The following is a 15,467-nucleotide window of genomic DNA, read 5'->3' on the forward strand; positions in this document are numbered from 1 at the left end:
ATTTGCTCCTGTCTCATGAAATTTAAATCTTCAGTCCGCTAGGTCTAGCTAGTTCAGTCAAACCCACGTTCATCAACTATCCCAGTGGCCACAGATAAAATGGTGTCATTTTGTTCTTCTTCTTCAGAACGGGATTGCCTTGTCTGGAATATTTTTGTAAAAAACAGAACAAAACTAAACTACAGAAAGGTGTGCTGTATATATCTCTTTTAATTACAAATCACCATTCACAAAAGTTGAATAAACAGTGACAATAATCAAACAGATTTACCATTTCAGCATTGAAAAAACGAGTATTAACAAAATACAGTTTTCAAAAGTTGAATAAATAACAACAAATTTTTCAGCATTGCCACAAATACTAACATACTAATGGAAATACCTAAGATGCATCTGGCTACATTAATAATGACTAAATAATGCTAACATGGGGAATGTAAGTCTGTCCATTGAATTGTTCAGAGGGCTGAATCAGGTCAGTTGTGTAAGTGTGGTGTTTTCATTCAAACCAAGCTGCACTGGAAAACATATTATTATGTTATATCAAATAAAATATATATATATTATAATCAGCATAAATGTTTAACTTACAATCTAAAACATCATGATCTGCAAGGAAATATAGGTGCCATATGATATAAGAACCACTTCAGAACATAATTTGCTGCATTAATGTCTGACACAATGTCTAACCAGCGTTCATGACAGCATTAATTTCGTAGGCTACTTTATTGTTTTTCTGCTATGGTAAGATACGGTAAGTACAGTAATGATCACTATTTGTTCAAATAGTTTTTAAGCATCTGTATTAATGTGTATAGTTTATATTACATGTGAAGTAGAGACATGTCGTTGAATGTGAATATAACAAGATAGAAAAAGTTTATTTGGCAGTTAGCATATTACCAAATAAACTGTTAACAGAAACAATTACAACAAGTCAAACAAATATCTACAGTAAATACCAATTTTCAACAAAGAAGGACTGTACCAAATTCTAACCCCTTTGCTAATTGAGTTTTGATACTAACAGTCAACAAAATCAACAACAACCTCACACCAGCCCCCTAATGCCGTATTCGTTGGCTCCCACGGGCAGCCGCGCCTCCCGGCCCTGCCCCTCCCCGCACATCCTCCTGCATCGTGATCGGCTCGCCGCTATCGGGTAGCGAGTCCTTGATGGCGCTGTAGTACACGGGCACCTGGCTGGCCGCCTTGCCCTCGCCGCCTCCGGCCTCGCAGCCGCAGAGCCTCCGGAAGGCCAGGCGGAACTTCTGGGACATGAGGTTGTAGATGACGGGGTTGATGGCGCTGTTGCAGTAGACGCACACGCGGCAGAAGAGCAGCACCCAGGCGTCGCTGCAGGGGCGGTCGGTCACCGAGTTGACCACCACCAGGGTGCGGTAGGGCATCCAGAGCAGGGCGAACAACGCCACCACCACCGCCAGCATCTTGGTCACCTGGAGACACGCCAAGACGCAGAGGGCCGTGTGGGATACGCCGTCCAACTACTTACAATAACTGGGAAAGGTTAATGGTAACCTTTCGTCTAGAGGGAACCGTAACTCAAGCCATAACCATAACCTAGCAAGTTATGGTTTCCCGATAATGTAGGAGATAAACGACGCACGTCATTTAGAACGTGAATATGTTTGGTGCGGCACTATATTTCCTCTACTGGGGATCAACACAATCAAGTCTCAACCGCAGTAAATGATGGGAGATAGATAAATCATTCACAAATAACTCTAAAGATTAAACAAAGGAAAACGTTTGAAAGCAGGAGCATGCAAAGTGTCCTCCCTCAGGCCACCCAACCCTGTCACATCAAAGCAATAGCGACTCGAGTTCCGGGGTGCGACCTTTGCTTACGGGCGCTGTGCCCTCCTCCCTACCTGCTTCCTCCCGGATGCCGTGCTCCTCCTGGGCTTGAGCGCGGTGCTGCGGGCCTGGCCCTGGTGCACCGAGCCGCCGCCGCCGCCGCGGTCTCGCAGGTCGGAGGGCAGCGGGCTCACGAACAGGATCCTGGCGATGAGGCCGTACAGCACGGTGGCCACGGCCAGCGGCAGCACGTAGAACAGCGCGAAGTCCAGGAAGTAGACGGGCATGTAGAGCCTCCGGGACACGCGGTAGCCGCAGGTCACCACCACGCCGTTGGCGTACACCGCCTCGTCCGTGTCCACCAGGAAGAGCCACATGACGCAGTACAGCGCGGTGGAGAGCCAGACGGCGGCGATGATCCTCTTGGCGCGCGACACGGTGCAGATGGACTGGGCCCTGATGGAGTGGCAGATGGCGATGTAGCGCTCCACGGTGAAGGCGGTGATGGAGCAGGAGGACACGTTGATGCCCAGGTACTGCAGGTAGGTGATGCACAGGCAGCCGCGGTGGCCGTAGACCCAGGACGCCGCCGCCGCGTCGGAGATGTTGGGCAGGCCGGCGGCCAGCAGCACGATGAGGTCGGCCACGGCCAGGCTGACCAGGTAGCAGTTGGTGGGGGTGACCATGTGCTTGGTGCCCAGGACCACCAGGACCACCATGATGTTGCCGGTGATGCCCGTGCAGCAGATGACCGCGGTGAGGAGGACGGTGATGACCTGCTCCTCCACGGGCTTCAGCGGCATGTCTCTCAGCCCGTCCAGAGGAGAGGAGCTGTGGTTGGAGAGGACGGACGACGTGCTGTTCTCCATGGTGGGCTCACTGCACGCTATTCAGTTAGGAGCTCTGGAGCATGGAACAAAAGTCCTTCACAATTGGACAGAAATAGTCATCACTAGAAAGGGTTTTAGTGATTTTATAAGGCATCTTTAATAGTTAAAATAATTTCCAATTCCAGTGGATTTGGGCCACATTTTAACACCATCAATATGCTATGGTTATTATTTGATTTACTTTGATTTACTCCTGTAGAATAAAAGATCTCTTACCATGATTTAGCTGAAGCCGGAGAGAACGGTTGATACCCAGGTGGCATCAATGGAGAATGGAAATGACTCCCGCCTAGTCCTTCAGCCCTGAGCTAGTTATCCATAACATTTCTCTCTGTCTCTCTCTCTCTCTCTCTCTGTCTCTCTCTCTCTCTCTCTCTCTCTCTCTCTCTCTCTCTCTCTCTCTCTCTCTCTCTCTCTCTCTCTCTCTCTCTCTCTCTCTCTCTCTCTCTCTTCCCCCCCCCACTCTCTCTCCGTCTCTCTCTCTCTCTCTCTGTCTCTCTGTCCCTCTCTCTCTCTCTCTCTCTCTCTCTCTCTCTCTCTCTCTCTCTCTCTCTCCCTCTCTCTCTCTCTCTCTCTCTCTCTCTCTCTCTCTCTCTCTCTCTCTCTCTCTCTCTCTCTCTCTCTCTCTCTCTCTCTCTCTCTCTCTCAGTGACTCTGCTCTCATGTACTTTCTCAGTCTCTCCTCTCTCGTCCCATCACTTATCTCCCCTACTGCCCACCCTCTCTACCCGAGGACTCTACTCCCCACTGCTTAGCCTGAGAGAACCACCTACTTCAAAATCGATCCCACCTCCCCGGCCAACTGTAGCGTGATATGTCGTGTGAGACCAGGGCCACAGCTGGGATGTGCTGTAAACCCTGCATTAAACCAGGGTGGGTGAAGCCCATAAATCAGCACGTTATCTATATCGCAGTCCCAAGCCCCAGTGACACTAATTATACTGTGGACTCCCATGTTATCCTTACCAACGGATATTTTTAGGGCAGGCTTTCTTCTTTTTTTTTCTCACAATTGAGATAACCGCTTTGAAAGTTTTAGACTTGACAATTCTATAAATATCATATCTTCTGGCTATTTATATGGTTCTTAGACAGTATTTGAATTTTAATGGTAAGACGTTATTGTTTTGTGTGGCAGAGATAATGTATTTTTATTATTTTTCTCTCAGCTCATGTTTGCGTCTCTATATATTGACACACACCACACTGGTGGTGGTGGTTAGTGAGGTTTCCCCTTTCGTGTAAAAGCGTCTTTGAGTGTCTAGCGCTATATAAATTAAATTCATTATATAAAAGAAGAACAACGCTAAACACGTGTCTAAGCCAACCGTGTCCACTCATACCCTGTCCCCCACTTACAGAGACTCATAACCTATCACACTGATTTGATCTGGCTCAGTGTATCTCAACACCTGGACTACATTATAATGGGCCACTCACAGCCCACTGAAGAGGTAGTTAACCTTCTAATAATGGACAGAACTATCAGTGCAAACAGTGATGACAGATTCGTAGGCTCAATCAAAAAGGGTCCAGCATCTGTCCAGCTAGTTGATTATTTTATATATTGAGAATACGTGACGTGTTTTAAATTGATGTAACCATATTATCACGTTTCTGATGTTCAGATGACTTTCTAGGAAGGAGAAAATGATACAGTGAATGGACTATCTATGCTGCAACAATAATGTAGGACTAAATAAAAATTCAAACAAGTTATTGGGATACATTTTCCATTCACAAAACAATATTCTGTGGGTAAGCGATTAGGGTTCAAACTAATTAATGATTACAATTATTATTGAAATGTTTTTTTATTCCACTCAACGAAAAAATCAAAGAGTTTTTGTTCAATTCGATCTATTAGCCTAATATACAAGACTTCACAAGACTTCACGCTCTTATAAGCTTTCCAACCTGAATAAGTGCATTTTTTCTTTAGCCCACTTTTCAGCAGTGGGGTAATGGAAGCCCGCGGGGGCCATCTAGTGACAGTATTGGGAACAAGCATGATACAGCTTCCCCCTCAACAAATAAAAGAAGAACACTTATAACTTTCAATATCTTATGCTGACTAATACCAAAAATCGAAAATGACCCTATTATACTAGAAATCGTGAAAACAGTTACCAGAAATCACACACATGATGCAGCACTGACAGAAAAAATCTCCTGTGTTTTTTTCTTGCGCATTTCTCGCACTTTCTCCAGCAGGAAGGCTGCTCTCCTCTCCTCCTGCTTCTGGAAGAACGACGCCGCAACTCTCCTGCGCATGCGTCTGGCCAGGACCTCCAGCAGCACGAAGAAGTAGCTGAGCAGCCAGAGTGACGCCAGCAGGACCCTAACGCCCACGTCGGGGGCCGAGGGCCTCACGTGGCAGAGGGAAGGGTTGATGGTGAACGCCCAGCTGTAGTTGCGCTGGAAATGCGTTAAACTATTTTTCTTACACCACAAGGGCACAAGGCACTGTAAACGGGCGATCCACCAGGTCTATGGGGAGACAATGCAGCCATTAAGAGTCGCACAGATGCACATGTGTGTGCACGTGTGTGTGCACTTGTGCAAGTGTGCACACACGTGTGCAAGTGTGCACACACGTGCACACACTTGCACACACACACACACACACACACACACACACACACACACACACACACACACACACACACACACACACACACACACACACACACACACACACACATACATACACACACAAACACACAGTGTCATGGTATCCTTACCGTAAAATTGACCTGTATACTGGCAGGAGTGCTCGGGAGGTCGAGGATCCAGGGCACACTCAGGTCCACGATATGAAACACCACGTGATCCAGAACCACGACGAAGGTCATCGCAGTGAAGTATAAAGTCACCACGCCCATCGACATGAGGCCGTGGCGCCACTCTCCACTTCTTCTTTTCTTTTTGCTTGTACATTTTTCCCCAACGGATGATTCAGGAGAATGTTGGATGGTCTGTTTTTCCAGATATTCATTTTCAAAGTGGAGCGATGTCAGGTATAATTTTAAATAGCGTGCTGATTGTAAAATTAATAAAAATATGAACAAGGCAGCCAGCGCTCGGTTAAACAACAGCTTATAGACTTTAACCAAGTACCTTGCGTGTAAAAAATCACTCTCTATCTGCACACTAGTATTAGTCAATCTGCTTTTGACTTCAGACATATCAATGTGCATAAAATTATCTAATTTGAAAAACGTATCCTTCAATTGTACGTTGTTTTTTATGGCTTTAAAGGTTTCCTTGACCAGGTCATGCTTTGTGCTGTTTAGAATCCCAGAGGAGTTGAGCAGGCTCTGAGCGAAGCCCTCAGAGGTGCACTTGAGGATGTGCACCGCCGCTCCGATGTTGATGGTGATGTTGGGGACCACGTTGAAGATCAGGATCACAAAAGAGGTGGAGATGACCAGCTTGCGGCCCTGTTTGGTGAAGAGCGACAGCATGGCCATGGTGGCAACGCAGCGCAGAGGGTGGCAGAGGACCAGCAGCAGGAAGATGACCGCGCTGTACGTGCAGGCGATCGGTACGGACGCCTGGGGGTCATATCTTAAACTCACTGACAGCCAATAGTAAAGCAGGCCGGCAGTTGCTATGGCGATCCCGGAGCACAACGAGACCAGCGTCAGGACGTCCTGTCCGACCACCGAGGGTGCGGAGTAGACCCTCCACAGATGGGACAGGACAGACTTCAGCTTCTCACTGCCAAGGATAAGTGTACGGAATTAGAGTTAAAAAGGTTTCACCAACTAGGATAAAGGCTAACAACGAGGCAATACAAATGATAATAATAATAAAAAAAATCTGAAGTCATAAGCCAAATCATATCAGCAATTCTTCTACAAGTGAAAGAAGCAAATAATGGATATGGATAACAGTAATTCCTTAGTACATTGCTTTGCGTCAGGACAACTATCTGCAATGATCCTTAAAACCTCAGTGAGGCCTACTGGAAAAACCAACAAACAAACAACAAAGTAACAAACATGAACAAAGCAACAAACCAGCTCAAACACACCAGCAAACATGAACAAAGCTCACCTGAACAGGAGGGCAAACCTGAAGGACTCGCTGAAGCTCGTCATGCTGCCTGCTGCAGTCTGCTGCGTCAGAAGGTGCGAATGCTCTGAGATATCTTAAGCGTTCCTCTGCTGCAAAAGGGGGAACTTGGTGACCGCTGCTGTTGATATTTACAGGCTGCCTCTGGGCTCCCACGTGGAAAGAGCAATGGAGGCCATGAATTGTGACACCTGACGCATAAACTGATGACTCAGATTCAGGAAATGCTGAAACAGCTTCCCAAACAAACAGGAACTGCTCTTTAACTATTGGCTCATCATTAAGCATTTTCACCCTATCCAAAGAAAGATCTATAGATAAGTGTCATTGCTGAGGAAGTCACGTTAAGGCCTCTTGCTCATTGATGAGTAGAGGTAGATTAAAACATCCGAAACCTGGCTCAGACTACCCTGGACCCTTGTGCCACCAGGATTGCCATCAATGTTGTCGTTTTAGTGTGTTGTGTATTTTTCAAATAACATTTCTGTGCACAGTGTATTGGGTATAAAGATAGCATGCTGATTTCTATAGATCACCGTTTCTGACCTCTTCAAAGAAAAGCGCATCAACATTTCTCGTTCCATAGGGATTGTACTTTCCCCATCTTTGTGCCATAAAACTGTGGATGAAATAAACATTTTACAATCTCACAGATTGGTTAAAAGCATAATTTATAGAGATAGAGTCATATCTTCAACCTTGTTCTATTTGTTTTTCCACGTTTATATTGTCATTCTGTTCTTGTTTTGATGTTAAGAACAATGTTATTCTTTGTGATGTCCCATTCAAGGCTCTGGTAAGTCCATCCACAGCTTGGACCAGACTCAGAGACGCCTACCCCCATATACTCTGACTGACCAACGTGTCTCTGATGGAGTGACGGACGACTGTTCTGACACCATATTTGGAGTTTCATTAAGAGGAACTGTGTTCACTCACATGGTATTCGAAAAAATACAGGTTCTGTATTTCGTGTATGCGTGTGTTTGTGTGTGTGTGTTGCTTCAAGAAGGAAAACCCGTACTTCTGTCTTTTACTTCTTTCATATGTTTAAAGACCTTGTTATTTTCAAGGTCTGGTCGTGCTATTATATGGAACATAGGCTGTCCAACGTGAGTGTGTGTGTGTGTGTGTGTGTGTGTGTGTGTGTGTGTGTGTGTGTGTGTGTGTGTGTGTGTGTGTGTGTGTGTGTGTGTGTGTGTGTGTGTGTGTGTGTGTGTGTGTGTGTGTACCAGACCTCCTGTTCTGACCCCACTCACACTGAGTAACCATCAGTGTTCTGCACCAGTAGATGATTATGGTAGACCTTGTGACTTCACAATGACACAACATATTTCCCGTTTGCGACCCTTAAAGAAGAAAATATTTCTATCGGACTACTTTAAGGTTTGGTATGAGATAATCTTACAGGACAAAGCTGTTGCCATGAGCAACCCGCATATTCACACAGGAAAAGCTACTTCTAAAATGAGCTAAAAGTTTAGACAGCAAGGTGCAAAACAAAACAAACCAACAGACTAGATAAAAAAGAATAACAATTTATTTCAGTGTTAACAACTATCGGGAATACATCCAATTTCTACAGATTTTTGGGATTGGAATCATTTTTGATTGCAGAACATATGTATATATATATATACATATATATATATTTAAGCAATAGATCACGCCAGGCTGTGGTATGTGCTCATTATACCACTGTTAAGGGGCGTTGTCCGGCCCCGACGCGCAGCAGAGGGCCGGCGACCCCCTTCACAGTGGTATAATGAGCACATACCACAGCCTGGCGTGATCTATTGCTTTTATACAATGGTTACTGTTATGGCGAAACGAAAGTCATAGACACACTACATTTAAAAAGAAACCAAGAAAGTCAAAATAGCCGTTTTTATTAAAGAATACAAAAAAGTAGTCCCTCCTGGCTGCCGCTATGCATCGACGGTCGCTATGCAACACACTTTAGCGTCCCTCCGAGAGAAGGCTCCGATAGAGCGGTTCGCCGGCAATTTATTTATTTACGCTGATTACGCCTTCCCGGAGGTCGAAGGATATATTTCCCCGCTGGTGAATCCCCTCCTCCATGGTCAAGTTAAATCTCCGTGTGATAGTTTCTTACGATACTTTGTAACGGTTTCCTCTTCAAGGCGCGGAGTGATACTTTCACAAAATGATCGGGCGTCATAGCAGTTGTGTATACGCTAATTATACAACAGTTGGGAACCAATCAGATCGCTGGATTTAGGTCCCCCATTGTATAAATATATATATATATATATATATATATATATATATATATATATATATATATACCCCTTCCAGTACGGTAAATGAGATGGAAAACATGTTTTGGGTATTTCTTAAGTCTTTCTTAAAGCCTTGATCGCCTAGAAAGATGGATCCTTCCTTGTGATGTTACTGAACTTTGATGTTCTGAAAACATTTTTGGAGTTGAGTTAGCCTCTGCCAAGACCAACAGTGTCACAGCATGCGCCACCACACAGATGGGCTACGTCTCGCCGCGCGGGGGAGGGGGCGGGTAAAGTACCCCATGTGAGATGAAGACGTGTTTTTGGTTTGTGTGTGTGTGCGTGTGCGTGAGTGATAACAGGTAACAGTTCCGCATCCAATAAATCCTTCAGCATTTAGAATCAACGTTTATTAATCGCCGCCCTGTTCATTAATACACAAACAATAGTATTAGCTCTATTCACAATATTCATACATATACCTATTTCATGTCAGTTATCAAAGGGTAACATTGAGCCCCAGGATGGGCGGTATGTGCATGTGAACGAGGGTGCTGGACACGTTAACGGGATGAGCCCACTCTGGATAGCTGTTTAAATCAAACATGGCGACCCCCCATGTGTTCATCGCAAGACTCACACACAGGACCCCCAGTATGTTCATGACCACACCGGTCTTCACCTACAGATACGGAACAGACGAAGAAGAGACATTAATATCTGTTATGTCAATGGCGGCGCCTCTACGTGAGTGTGTGTGTGTGTGTGTGTGTGTGTGTGTGTGTGTGTGTGTGTGTGTGTGTGTGTGTGTGTGTGTGTGTGTGTGTGTGTGTGTGTGTGTGTGTGTGTGTGTGTCTGTGTGGGGGGGACATACCTGGGGGGGGGGGGGGGGGGGTCAATGAGGAGGATTCTAAAGGCCTACATTTTGGCGAAATATTGATTAATATATATATTTATATATATAATATATATTTTAAATCATCAAATTAAATGAACATGTGGTTTGTTTCTCCATTTTCAAAAAATCATTAGAAAAGTGGGTTGACAGTTTTTTTTACCAAGAAAAGTGTATTTACTACACATTCCCATGACAACCTGATAAGCCTGGTCTAACAGCTAGCGCTACTGTAGCTAAAATAATAACAGCATGCACTGGATGATAAAACTGAAAAGATCGTTTGCATTACCATTCACATGATATCCAAATAGCCTACATTGGTACTGAAAAGGAAATGTTACGTGTATTGTAACATATGGAGATAAGGGAATATTTAGCATCCCATACAGTATGGGATGCTAAATATATAATATTTAAAACGTATATAATATTTTATAAAAATACTTATTGAAGAATCTTTTGGGGCGGTGGGGACCATAATTGCATTCTGTTAGGGGGCCCAGAACTCCTAGGGACGTCCCTGTGTGTGTGTGTGTGTGTGTGTGTGTGTGTGTGTGTGTGTGTGTGTGTGTGTGTGTGTGTGTGTGTGTGTGTGTGTGTGTGTGTGTGTGTGTGTGTGTGTGTGTGTGTGTGTGTGTGTGTGTGTGTGAGCCTGTGTGTGTGTGTGTGTGTGTGTGTGTGTGTGTGTGTGTGTGTGTGTGTGTGTGTGTGTGTGTGTGTGTGTGTGTGTGTGTGTGTGTGTGTGTCGGAAGGAGGAGCCCACCATGTCTTTGACCAAGAGGTGTCCGGAGGCGAAGGCGATGGAGTTGGGGGGCGTGGAGACGGGCAGCATGAAGGCAAACGAGGACCCCACCGTGGTGGGGATCATGAAGTACAGAGGGTTCACCGACACAGCGATGGCCTGCAGGACAACAGAAACACAGGATTTAGGGCAACCATATTGCTAATGCTAATAATAATACTACTGCTAATAATTATAGGAATGAATATACTGTCGTAATAATATTGTTAATCAAAATACATGCATTATTCATAAATAAAGCCTCAAAGACACTTCACACATAACATCTTATTGGCTTCATAAAAAAGGGAGCACTGGATTTATCATTCGAGAATTGAAGGCTTTTTCAGGGAGTGAACGGGTCTCTTAAATTCTGATCCGGGGAAGCTATTGTTCACTAAAATTTAGTTTTTACACAAATGACAGATTGGCAGATTGTTCTTTTGGCCTTTTACCCATTTATCAATGTTAATGTAAGTAGGATATTTAGACAGTGTTTTTTTTTTATTTCATTATTTGACCCAATATCTTCCAAATCTTGAAAGAATAAATAAATATAATGCAATACTTCATAGTCATCGGTCACTGTTTCACTGTCATATATTGGTCACATACTGATTAATGATGAGGGCAGGCAGTTAATGACCAACCAAGTATACAAACAAACACAGTCAAGACCTTCAACCTCCAAACCTAAAATACCAGTCTCTTTACTGAGCAGACGATCATAAAAGTTGCTCTTTGGTTACGAGCAGCACTCATTGCAGATGTTCATGTCTGTGCTTTTACTTTGTAATAAAGACTGGTCTAGGGATGAAATGCAGGCTAGGATGCACCATGTGTGCTTGAAACTAAATAAAGTATTATTACATAAAGATTTAGTCATCGTATTAGTAATTAAATAATACATTATTTTTAATTATTAAATGAAATGTTTTGGTTGGACGAAGCATTGTACTGTATATTTTTGTTGTAGAGTGATTCAAATGTCCAAACAACCCACCCTACAACTAGAAGTATGTATTATAACAGACTATGTTCATAGTAGACTCATAATGCTACTTCAGTCCAAGTTGAAGAAGTGATGAAAGGCCTTGTGGACGCCAGCAGCGGGTGGATAGTGGGCGGGTCTTACCAGTTCAGCGATGACAGGTAGGAATATGATGATGGTGGCGGTGTTGCTAGCGAACTCGGTGAAGCAGGCGACGAATGCGGTGAGCAACATGGCCGCCGCAGGGGCAGGGACCTCAGCCAGAGGCTGGAGGTGGCCTCCGATCCACGAAGCCAGGCCGGACTCCTGGGAAGAAAACAACACGTCTGGTCAAGGCCAAAGCTCATCCTCCATCCAGTGCACGGGGTAGTAATAACACACAAGTTGAACGACACCGGGGGAACGACTATGGAGAGTTCCTAGGACAACAGGTGTTGAGCAGAGAACAGGCGGTCTCTGTGCTGTTGTCGTGGTCGCCCTGGATCCATTCAGGGCTCTGAAGGAGTACCTCGCAGCCTTTGGCCATTGCGAATCCCCCTCCGAGCAGCAGGATGATGTTCCAGGGAACGCTGTCCTGGGCCTTCTTCCAGGAGAGGAGAGGGACGTACGCACTGTTGCTCGCTGGCCAGGAGAACAATATATTTTCAATGCATACACATTAAATAGGCTGCTTTAAATCCTTATGAACTATATTCATGTTCACATGCGGGAGTTTAAAATGAACTGATCTTGCATGAAAAGTACTCATGTGCAAGACTACAATGAAGTTTGTTTATTTTATTTTCTGGTGTCCGAGTTCTGTTTTAACAGCTGATCAGACACACACACACACACACACACACACACACACACACACACACACACACACACACACACACACACACACACACACACACACACACACACACACACACACACACACACACACACACACACAAAAGCAAGAAAATAATGCGACACATTTTGGAGAGATTTATATAATCACACAAACAGAAGGGCTACAGTCTCACTTTGCAAGGACTTGCTCTCTAATCTACGCTATTAACATTCTGCTGGTTTGCTGCTTAAGCCGCAGTACAGGTTCTGCAGTGGATTAACACTAAATGTGCAAATCAGGATAGGATACAATGACACATAATAAATAGTCCACTCATGTCAGTCGCTTTTCTCCTTCAGTTGTTAGTTTTATCCAACATCCCTTTGCAATCATCCAACAAATCCATTATCTCATGATGCTATAGAGTGGTAATGGTGTCGTGTGAATCCTCTGACCTTGAGGGTTGAACCACCAGCTGAAAGACGGCTTCTGAGAGGGGAAGAAGAAGAGTATGGAGACGATGATCACCCCGGTGACCGCGTCAGACACGTACCTAGAGGGCGACAACAGGCGCACGGTATGGACGGTGACTAGGAGACTCAGTGGAACGACGGGAGCACACAGGGACGGACGTACTTTGGATTGAGCACTCCTCTCCTACCCTTTGGGGAAGAACACGGACCAGCCCGTCACAAATTTGGGGTCTCGGGTGAACAGCAGAACCGCAAATAATACGAAGAAGAAAGCAATGGATGCTTCTGCGAAACTGAAGGAAAAAAGACAAGAAAGGTCGACAGTGTGTCAGTAAGAAGACAGGTCCACACCGACCGGCTAACAGCTAACCTGAAGGGTGAGGACACGTGATGCTCACTTTACGGGCCCCAGCTTCCTGTAGTCGTCCTCGATCACCGCCTGCGCTTTGACTTCGGCCTCGGCTCTCCGGTCCTGTTTCTTGATACACAATCTGCATGAAAACAAAACAGCCCATGATAGGTATATGCTGTGACACGGGCATGCCACCTCAGGAGAATACATACATATAAATATAATAATTTCCTGTAAAAAAAAAAAAGGTAACACACGGAGCACTGCTTGTAGATGTAATAATGACATAATCACATACATATGCACTCGGTTGATGTGAATGCATTGAGTATGAAGCATAGTGTCGGTGAGATGCAGCATTGGCTATAGAGTGGATAATCAAGCATCTTCTGAGGGTGAAGGTTGACCTTAAGCATCTATGTATGGGAGCTGAACACAATGAAAACAGTAAAAACAGTCCATCAGGGGAGCATGAGCATCGTAACTTGGTAATGTATCACAACGTCTTTAAATTCATTAGTTTCAGGCTGAGAGTACTAGGAAGGAGGGGGGGGGGGTGTTATCCCCATGGTAACGACCAATGAAAACTGTCTGTTACTTAAAAACTTGTACAGTCGTTGTGCTTGAGAGTTATAATGAGCAAGGCTGTAAATGAACGCCACAGTGTGGCATTATACTTCCAGTGTCTGAGAAGTGTAACACTTATATGACATCAGGGAAAGAACATTGAGTGTGGAGCAGGATAGAATGTTCAGAGGCCTGAGAGAGAAAAACCCGTGAAACCGGTTTTCTGTCAGTTTCGATATTATTCTAACTGTGGAAAAATTGCATAATTTCCTTTGTTACTTAATATTCATTATACATTTTTTCCAGAGCGATTGAGAAAAACTGTAAAGCAATAGAACAACTATAAAGCGCTTTGAGTGTGAGAAAAGCGCTATATAAATTGAATCTATTATTATTATTATTATAACTAAACTACATCGTGTTCACCTCCCCTTCAAAGTACTCCATCAGCAATCAGCCAACGAAAAGCTGGTTTAAATGTTAACTATTAAGTGAGACTCCATACTCAAAGATGTAAGGGTTGAAATATAGATTTAATCATTAAATATCATACAGTTAATTTTTACTATAAGGAGGCATCCATCTTCCTCCGCTGTGTATTACATACATTCAGTAATCCACAAACCAAAGTCTCTGAAGTGAAAAAGTAATGAATCTCAGAGACAATAACGTGGCCTACCGTGTGTTGAGTCCCCCATAGAGGAAGGCGATCCACAGCCACCCCAGAAAGAGGAATATGAACATGAGTGGGAGGGCGAAGGCGAACCAAGACCCAAAGTTGATGACGTCACACTCTGGGAAGTAGCTACGAAACAGAGTTGGGTTGCGTTAAAGTTTTGGGTGAAATGTAAACTTTGGAGATTCATGCAGAGGGGCAAAAACAACCCGGGGTACGCGGTACCTTTTAAGCTGTCCGATCAGGATGAGGTTGGGTGCGGTGCCGGTCAGCGTGGCCGTGCCGCCGATGCTGGCGGCGTACGGGATGCAGATCAGGAAGCCCTTCCAGATCTGCATCTGGTACTGGGCCTCCTCCCGCACCTCCTCAGCCGTCCGCCCGTCCCCCTGCTCCGCCCCGTCCTGCCTGTGGGGGGGTAGGGACGCCTTGGTTTGTTTGTTTGTTTGTTTGTTTGTTCATCAGTGTCTGCGGTCAGGTCACAGCGTGACGTTTGATAGGGTCATGGCGGCGTCGCTGGTCCTCACCCTTCGATGGACAGAATCTGTTTCTCCGAAGGAAGGGACTGGACGGGCTGCATCTTCATGTTGGACGGGCCTGACAGGAACCACCGAGCGAGGGAACCACCAAACAACTGATTAGAGGTTGATTAACGTATTCCTACAGGTCTCTTGTGAGGCCCTATGGAGGCCTTTCGGAAGACCTTTGAGACTTTAATATATGATTGAAAACAAACATCAATCAATTACCACTTTTTCCTAGGTTAGGTATTCGAGAACATGGCAGAGACCAACTCGTACATCTGTATTCAGTGTACATACATAATACACCTGGGTGAACATTGATAGATATTTTTGTGGAGTTAACTTACACATTGG

At 44.8% G+C, this 15,467-nt stretch overlaps 3 protein-coding genes across 3 annotated transcripts in view; all 3 read right to left on the reverse strand.

Moving 5' to 3' along the window:
- Positions 1-1,067: 1,067 nt before the first annotated feature.
- On the reverse strand, positions 1,068-2,690 carry LOC130381368 (thyrotropin-releasing hormone receptor). Its single transcript, XM_056589329.1, has 2 exons — positions 1,896-2,690; positions 1,068-1,460 (listed from the first exon to the last, which is right to left on the reverse strand). Exons 1-2 carry the CDS (start codon positions 2,688-2,690, stop codon positions 1,068-1,070), a joined length of 1,188 nt encoding a protein of 395 aa, XP_056445304.1.
- Positions 2,691-3,954: 1,264 nt separating this feature from the next.
- ocstamp (osteoclast stimulatory transmembrane protein) lies at positions 3,955-6,902 on the reverse strand. The gene is made up of 3 exons (XM_056600983.1): positions 6,774-6,902; positions 5,456-6,434; positions 3,955-5,201 (listed from the first exon to the last, which is right to left on the reverse strand). The coding sequence occupies exons 1-3, from the start codon at positions 6,815-6,817 to the stop codon at positions 4,848-4,850; spliced, it is 1,377 nt and encodes a 458-aa protein (XP_056456958.1). The 5' UTR covers positions 6,818-6,902; the 3' UTR covers positions 3,955-4,847.
- A 2,206-nt stretch (positions 6,903-9,108) lies between these two features.
- slc13a3 (solute carrier family 13 member 3) overlaps positions 9,109-15,467 on the reverse strand; it is an 8,329-nt gene continuing 1,970 nt past the window's right edge. The window contains exons 4-13 of the mRNA XM_056600993.1: positions 15,117-15,186; positions 14,818-14,997; positions 14,596-14,721; positions 13,396-13,488; positions 13,186-13,290; positions 12,980-13,077; positions 12,216-12,328; positions 11,852-12,013; positions 10,699-10,836; positions 9,109-9,719 (exon numbers count right to left, since the gene is read on the reverse strand). Coding sequence (XP_056456968.1) covers positions 9,537-9,719; positions 10,699-10,836; positions 11,852-12,013; positions 12,216-12,328; positions 12,980-13,077; positions 13,186-13,290; positions 13,396-13,488; positions 14,596-14,721; positions 14,818-14,997; positions 15,117-15,186 — 1,268 coding nt within the window. The 3' untranslated portion in view covers positions 9,109-9,536. The remainder of the gene's footprint in view (positions 9,720-10,698; positions 10,837-11,851; positions 12,014-12,215; positions 12,329-12,979; positions 13,078-13,185; positions 13,291-13,395; positions 13,489-14,595; positions 14,722-14,817; positions 14,998-15,116; positions 15,187-15,467) is intronic.

The sequence above is a fragment of the Gadus chalcogrammus genome, chromosome 1 (assembly GCF_026213295.1).
Source record: "Gadus chalcogrammus isolate NIFS_2021 chromosome 1, NIFS_Gcha_1.0, whole genome shotgun sequence".
Lineage (NCBI taxonomy): Eukaryota > Metazoa > Chordata > Actinopteri > Gadiformes > Gadidae > Gadus > Gadus chalcogrammus.

Excerpts from the sequence above, each read along its gene's own strand:
- LOC130381368 (XM_056589329.1), bottom strand. The coding sequence starts at position 2,690 with ATGGAGAACAGCACGTCGTCCGTCCTCTCCAACCACAGCTCCTCTCCT. Across the intron at positions 1,461-1,895 it reads CGGCATCCGGGAGGAAGCAG|GTGACCAAGATGCTGGCGGT; the intron begins GTAGGGAGGAGG and ends GCGTGTCTCCAG.
- ocstamp (XM_056600983.1), bottom strand. The coding sequence starts at position 6,817 with ATGACGAGCTTCAGCGAGTCCTTCAGGTTTGCCCTCCTGTTCAG. Across the intron at positions 6,435-6,773 it reads AGGTTTGCCCTCCTGTTCAG|TGAGAAGCTGAAGTCTGTCC; the intron begins GTGAGCTTTGTT and ends TATCCTTGGCAG. Across the intron at positions 5,202-5,455 it reads GTATACAGGTCAATTTTACG|ACCTGGTGGATCGCCCGTTT; the intron begins GTAAGGATACCA and ends GTCTCCCCATAG.